At 56.9% G+C, this 7,138-nt stretch overlaps 1 protein-coding gene across 1 annotated transcript in view; it reads left to right on the top strand.

Moving 5' to 3' along the window:
• The window catches only part of CD244 (CD244 molecule), a 20,266-nt gene that overhangs the window by 9,339 nt on the left and 3,789 nt on the right, over positions 1-7,138 (top strand). The window contains exons 2-6 of the mRNA XM_014445682.2: positions 112-462; positions 531-812; positions 2,732-2,836; positions 3,155-3,222; positions 5,018-5,083. Coding sequence (XP_014301168.1) covers positions 112-462; positions 531-812; positions 2,732-2,836; positions 3,155-3,222; positions 5,018-5,083 — 872 coding nt within the window. The remainder of the gene's footprint in view (positions 1-111; positions 463-530; positions 813-2,731; positions 2,837-3,154; positions 3,223-5,017; positions 5,084-7,138) is intronic.

The following is a 7,138-nucleotide window of genomic DNA, read 5'->3' as shown; positions in this document are numbered from 1 at the left end:
GGGCGCCAATGAGGATGTGTGCTCTCAGGTTCAGGCTCGGGCCCCTCGTAGCTCAAGGGAAGTCGCGTCCAGCTGCCCCCATGCTGAGCCTGGCGCCCTTCCTGCCCGCAGCCGCTTCCTCTTGCCCAGCACCCCTGTCTCCGGATGGACCTGTGGTGAGACCTTCGGGCACGGCTTTCTGCTTAGGGCCCGGCCACACCCCGACAGCGGTGAGGTCTTTTGACTGGAAGGTACAGCTGTGCTCAAACCCAAGCCCTCGTGTGCTGTTCACTTGGAAGAATGATTCTAGGCTGCATCATGCGCATCGGAATGCCAGTGACTACAATAGGCTCATTTTTAGCATCAAGGAGTTAAGGCTCCTCCTCAAGGCCGCTCAGCCCGACGACAGCGGCACCTACTCCCTGGAGGTCACCCTTGAGAACGGCACCGTCAGGACCCACCGCTTCCACGTGTCCGTGTTGGGTGAGTGCCCCTCCCGGCGCGCAGGCTGGTGCTTGAAGCGCCTTCCTGATCAGAACCTCTGCTTCCAGACCCTGTGGGGAAGCCCGAGCTGCAGCTGCTGGAGCAGACGGCGGCCCTGGGCAGTGGGAAGTGCCGAGTGACCCTGAACTGCTCGGCCTCCGGAGGTGGTGATGTGACCTACACCTGGTACCGAGGGGGCGAGTGGATCCCGACGCCCAGGAGCCCCTTCCGACTGGAGGAGCAGATCGATGCCAACGGCTGGCACATATACACCTGCAACGTCAGCAACCCCGTCAGCTGGGCGCACCAGAGCCTCCAGCTCGGCCAGGGCTGTGGGAGCGCCCCCCAGAGTGAGTGCAGCGCTTGGGGCTGGGACAGGGCGGAGGGTGCTGGGCCATCGCCAGGCTCAGGAGGACACCCCTGGGCCTGGAGCCCTTCCCCAGGGTCCTGGCCTCTAGGCACACAGGTCCTGGGCAGCCAGGCCGGTCTGAGGCTGGGAGGAATTTTGTCCCCATCAAGAACCTCCTGGAAGACAGCATCTTCCTTCCATAGGAAATGCCTCGTTGTCTGGTGAGTGACAGCCCAGCCTGGCTGTGAGTTGTTTTCTTCTGAGGCTGTCGGGGACCTGCTTCCTCCTCTCAGGGGGCACTTCCCAAGCCCTGTGGTCCAGAGCAGCCTTGGGTCGTGGCAGCATCAGACGCGCACTGGGCGGAGGCACTGCTCATTGCTGTGCTTCTCCGAGAGTTACCTCGAGCCCACTTTCCCCACTTTTTTCTAGATAAAAGAAAGCTCACACCCAGTAGGCTGTGTGTCAGCATGGGCAGCAACCGCCTGCAGCCCCTGTCTTTAAAGACCTTATAGCCAAATAGGGACAACAAAATAAGCTCTCACAGCAAAGGGAAACAAGCAACTGAAGCGCGGGGCCGGGGCTCTTGTTCCGGCATCTAGAAGGTTCAGCAATCTGGACAAGGACTCTTAATCAAGAGTCCAGAGATGAAGCATAATTTTGAAAGGCATTTGGGGGTCAGAGGAGCCTAGCTAAAGAAACTAAGATCTCCTCGTCTCAGGGCCCCATGCTTTTTTTTTTTTTTTTTTTTTAATATATTTTATTGATTTTTTACAGAGAGGAATGGAGAGAGATAGTGAGTTAGAAACATCGATCAGCTGCCTCCTGCACACCTCCTACTTGGGATGTGCCCGCAACCCAGGTACATGCCCCTGACCGGAATCGAACCTGGGACCTTTCAGTCCGCAGGCTGACGCTCTATCCACTGAGCCAAACTGGTTTCGGTGGGCCCCATGTTTTTTATTAACACAAATTGTCCTGAGGCGAGGCAGAGATATACACTTCAAAGGGTCAGGGTTTCATATACAGAGTCCATTGTCAGATTGGAAGAATCGCCTACGGCTGTTCAGGTGTTTGGCCAGTAGGAGGCAATAACATGTAGATTAAGATGCCCTGAGCTGCCTGGCAGCAAACAATCAATTTAATGCATCCTTTTCAGGTTTGGGGAAATGCCCTCGCCACTCCAGGTGATTCAGCCCTGCTGTCATGCTGGAATTGGCTTCCGGCAGGCAGCGTGTGGCGTCAGCCAGGCCGGGTCACTCACAAGCTCTGTGACCTCAGGCAGGTCATCACCTCTCTGAGTCGCAGACAGTCTCCCGGGCACAATGGGAAGCTCCTACTAAACACCTGGCAGAGCTGCTGCTCAGGGAAGTGGGGTGATGTCTGCGAGGAGCCTCGCCAGCAGCATCTGGGGCACTTCCCTCCTTTCCCTGCGCTGCTCGCTCGCGGCACTTACCTCGTCTGCGGCTGCGGCTGCGTGTGTGACAGGCCCTGACGCAGAAGTCCACGCAGGAAGGGCAAAGGTCGCAGAAGGCAGGACGGAGGTGGCCTGGCCCAGAGCAGACATGTTTGTTGAGTTAAAACAAAGGAATGTTCCTGTGTAAAAGTTACTGAGCTTGGCATCTGTCAGATGCTGTTAACTTGCTGTGTGGATACACTGACTCCTTCCTGAAAGTGAGAAAACAGGCCCAGAGAGGCTAAGGAGCTTGCCAAGGGCACAGAGCGTAGCGTTCGCATCTGGCCCTATGTCCCCTGCTCTTAGTGTCACTGGGCGGCCTTCCAGTTGAGCAGGGAGACACCTGTGACCTGAATGCACAGGGTGTGAGAGCAGCCACCCCAGCGAGTGGGGGTGGAGCAGCCACTGCAGCAGGCGGGCAGGGAGGGAGAAGGTGAGTCCTCACGCCCATGTCTCGTCTCCCTCAGAGCTCGGCCTCCTGCCCCTCTTGACAATCATCGTGGTTCTCATACTCACGGTGCTTGGCACCCTCACCGGCGTCTGCGTGTGGAGAAGGGGGAGGAAGCCGGCAGGTAAGTGGAGGGTCCTAGGACACGCTGCCTGGCCCGCCTCCCCGCACCGGGCTGCTCCCAGGTCTCGCTCCTGGGCCCCGATGTGGCCCGTCTGATCCCTAACGGCAGCTTCACTGGCTGGGGCTGGTTTGGGGAAACTGTCAGGCGGGTGCTGCCCTGAGCTCCCTGAGTCTCCTGGGACGAGCTCGAGCCATCCTCCCCTCTAGAACCTTCCTCAAGGTCTCGCCACCTGGGACGAGGGTGGGATGCGGGAGCAGGCGCCTGGCCCGGTTCGCCAGGAGGACTCTGCAGCTCTGCTCTTTGCTTCCCTCCACACAGAGCCCGGCCCAGAGGAATCGCTGACAGTTTATGAAGATGTCAACCGCCTGCCAGGCAGGAGCGGCCAGGTGTGGCCCCGAGGGCTGGGCTTCCCTCCTTCCCTCTGGAAGTGCCCTGGGAGGATGGCCCTGCTGAGCAGGGGCCAGAGAGCCCGCTGCTGCCTCAGAGTGGCCTCAGGCCCCATCTCTGCCCCCCTCAGCGTCCTAGCTCTGGCCCTGGGTGGAGAGAAAACTGGGTGAGACGATGAAATGAGGCCGAAGGGCATTTGGGTGCAGAACTGAACCTGCTGAGCCAGGATGGGGACCCAGGCGGAGGCTGCCTCTGCTCCCTGGTGGCCCCCTGGTGCCCTCTTTCCTGAGGCTGGGCTAAGGCTCAGGGTGGGTGCAACCTTGTCTGTTGCGTCGGACACAAATTCTCCTGCCCCTGTAAGTCCACGTTTCCTTTTGGGGGCCCTTGGTCGTTGCCCGGTGGGGAGGATGCTGGCAGGTCAGTCTTGTCCTGGCTCAGACGCTTGGAAGAGGCTGTGCCTGGCCGAGGTGCTGGGAGAGGGCAGCCCTGAGTGGTGAGGCGGGCGGCGCTCGGAGGGGCTGCAGGACAGGCTGTGGGGACAGGCCGGGACGCAGTGCTCGCTGAACTATCCGGTGGGAAAGCAGGGACAGGAAGGACCCTCCTCCCACCACCGTTCCTGGGGCTTGGCTTGGGGCAGCAAAGCAGGAAGTCATGTGTGGGGCCTCCTGCAACCACCAGAACAGAGACAGCCTCCCTCAGGCGCTGTGGGGCCTTGTCGGGGGCCCCGCAGCAGAATACGGGGTGTCTGTGCCTCTCCCTTTAGAGCTGGGGCTTTGCAAGGGGAGTGTGGGGGGCCCCTCTCATTTCTGCAACAAGATGGTCAATCTTTCCATGACAATAGGCAGCTCGTGGGTGAGGAGGATGGACTGCATTTCCAGGTGAACTCCCAGTTCCATGTGCAACTGCAGCCAGAGTAGAATATGCCTTGTTTTCTTTAAAAAAATATATTTTTATTGATTTCAGAGAGGAAGGGAGAGGGAGAGAGAGAGAGAGAAACATCAATGATGAGAGAGAATCATGGATTGGCTGCCTCCCGCACGCCCCACACTGGGGATCGAGCACGTGCCCTGACCGGGAATCGAACTGTGACCTCCTGGTTTATAGGTCGATGCTCAACCCCTGAGCCACGCCGGCTGAGCTGTGTCTTCTTTAATCAGAACAAAACAATCCCGGTTAGCAGAGCAGGATGAATATTTCTTACAATCATAGCTGGTCCCCAACACAAGGACAGCTGATGTTTCCTGCTCCTCTCGGCTCCTCCCCTGAATGAGGAACCCTCCCCCCCCCAGAGCCCTTCCTGGCAGCAGACCCTTAGGGGAAGGGCATGAATGACCTCGGACCCCATGTGGGGGCAGGATTGAGAGGGAGACGCACCTCTGGCCGTGAGTCTGGGTCACCCAGCAGCGCAGCCGCAGGGGGCTGGCTGGAGCCAAGGGCCCGCAGACAATAAGGCTGGATCTGGGCTGGGGCTTGAAACCCTCTAGTCTTGGAATCAGCGGCCACAGTGAGGCTCCGACCTCACTTAGTGCCCTGTCTGTGCAGTCAGTCAGCGAAGGGACGTTTCTGCGCATGGCAGGCGTCCAGTGGCAGGTCTCCCTGTGCAGCCTCTCACGGGGAGCCTCTCCCAGCCTCTGCCTGGTGGTTGCTGCCTGTGCCTCTCGTCCCGGGACTGCGGCGCTGCCTCCCAGGCTCCTGGGAGCTCCGCTCCTTCCCACCATTCTCCTCACATGACCCAACCCTGCAAGACTGAGTGGCTGCTGATGCTGCCACCTGCCCTCCCTGTTTCTCCTGCAGGGGCGGAGGCAGCAGCAGGACTCCGCTGGGAAAGGGAACACTGTCTACTCCATGGTCCTGCCCCAGGTACCACTCTGGGTCTCGCCTCTAGTCCACACCTGTCTATGGGCTTCCTCATGCCCCCCCACCTCCAATTTCCACTCACCTCAGACCCTTGAATGGCCAGTGAGACCTTGGTGCTCCCGGAGGGAAGGCGGCTGGGCAGCTGCTGAGTTGGCTGACAGTCCCAGTGCTCTGGGGCCTTCACAGCCTAACAGCCTAACAGCTGAAGGTCAAGGCAGCAGATGACCCTGACAGGGACAGGGAGTTCGGCTTCTGGTTTTCTGTGTTCTTTCTTCCCTCCTCCCTGCTGCTTCCAGGAGGTGGGGCCCTTGAACTTTAAATATCTACACTAATAAATACAAAGATGCTAATTGACCATACCTTTGCTACGCTCATCAGCCAATCAGAAGAGTATGCAAATTAACCCAACAAAGATGGCCATTAAATTTGCATACTGCAGGCAGATCCCACTGCGCCGCCCTGCCCAGGGCTGGCGGCAGCGAGATCCCAAGCCGCCGCCCGCCTTAGCACGGGATCCGGGCTTGCCATGTGAGACCGGGGGAGATGGGGCAGGCACCGCGGGATCGGGCGTGCCATCTGCCACAGGGGAGCGAGCCTAAGCCAGCAGGTTGTTATCTCCCGAGGGGTCCCAGACTGTGAGAGGGCACAGGTTGGGCTGAGGGACCCCCCCTTCTGCCAGTGCACAAATTTTTTAAAAAAATATATTTTATTGATTTTTTACAGAGAGGAAAGGAGAGAGATAGAGAATTAGAAACATCAACGAGAGAGAAACATCAATCAGCTGCCTTCTGCACACCCCCCACTGGGGATGTGCCGGCAACCAAGGTACATGCCCTTGACCGGAATCGAACCTGGGACCCTTCAGTCCGCAGGCCAATGCTCTATCCACTAAGCCAAACCAGTCAGGGCCAGTGCACAAATTTTTGTGCACTGGGCTTCTAGTATGTGTGTGTGTGTGTGTGTGTGTGTGTGTGTGTGTGTGTGTGTATGTGTATATATATATATTTACTGATTTTAGAGAGGAAGGGAGAGAGAGAAACATCAATGATACGAATCATTGGTCCGCTGCCTCCTACTGGGGATCAAGCCTGCAACCTGGGCATGTGCCCTTGCCTGGAATCGAACCTGGAACCCTTCAGTCTGCAGAACTTTGGCCTACCCAGTGGGCCAAATTGACTGGGGCACCCTTGCACGTTTTCTCCCCACTTATACCTGTTTTCAGGAAAGACCTGGTCTGTGTTGTTCTCTTTCTTTCTTTTTTTAAAAATATATTTTATTGACTTTTTACAGAGAGGAAGGGAGAGGGATAGAAAGCTAGAAACATCGATGAGAGAGAAACATCGATCAGCCACCTCCTGCACACCCCCCACCAGGGATGTGCCCACAACCAAGGTACATGCCCTTGACCGGAATCGAACCTGGGACTCCTCAGTCCACAGGCCGATGCTCTAGCCCAGCCGTGGGCAAACTACGGCCCTCGGGCCGGATCCGGCCCGTTTGAAATGAATAAAACTAAAAAAAAAAAGACCGTACCCTTTTATGTAATGATGTTTACTTTGAATTTATATTAGTTCACACAAACACTCCATCCATGCTTTTGTTCCGGCCCTCCGGTCCAGTTTAAGAACCCATTGTGGCCCTCGAGTCAAAAAGTTTGCCCACCCCTGCCCTAGCCACTGAGCCAAACTGATCAGGGCTGTGTTCTCTTTCATCTTATTATGACTTAAGGACAATATTTATAAAGTACTCATTATGTCCATTTTTAAAACTAATCTGCTGTGACAGCCTCATGAAGTCTGTAGACTGAGGTAAGAGAACGTGCTCAAGGCCACAGAGCTGGGCCACGGGCTGGAGTCTCCCCTGCACTGTGTCTAACATCCAGGGTTTGAGCTGCACCTTCATTGGCGGAAGCTTCTGGAATATTGGCAGATGACCCCAGCTGGGCATCTCTTTCTAGGGTAACACTGCCGTCTGGTGCCCAATGATGAAAAAGTTCTAATAAAAATTACTAAAAATGCTCTGACTGGTTTGGCTCAGTGGATAGAGCATCGGTCTGTG

This window comes from Myotis lucifugus, unplaced genomic scaffold (genome assembly GCF_000147115.1).
Source record: "Myotis lucifugus unplaced genomic scaffold, Myoluc2.0 scaffold_478, whole genome shotgun sequence".
In the NCBI taxonomy this organism is placed as follows: domain Eukaryota; kingdom Metazoa; phylum Chordata; class Mammalia; order Chiroptera; family Vespertilionidae; genus Myotis; species Myotis lucifugus.
This window is presented reverse-complemented; position numbering and strand designations above follow the sequence as displayed.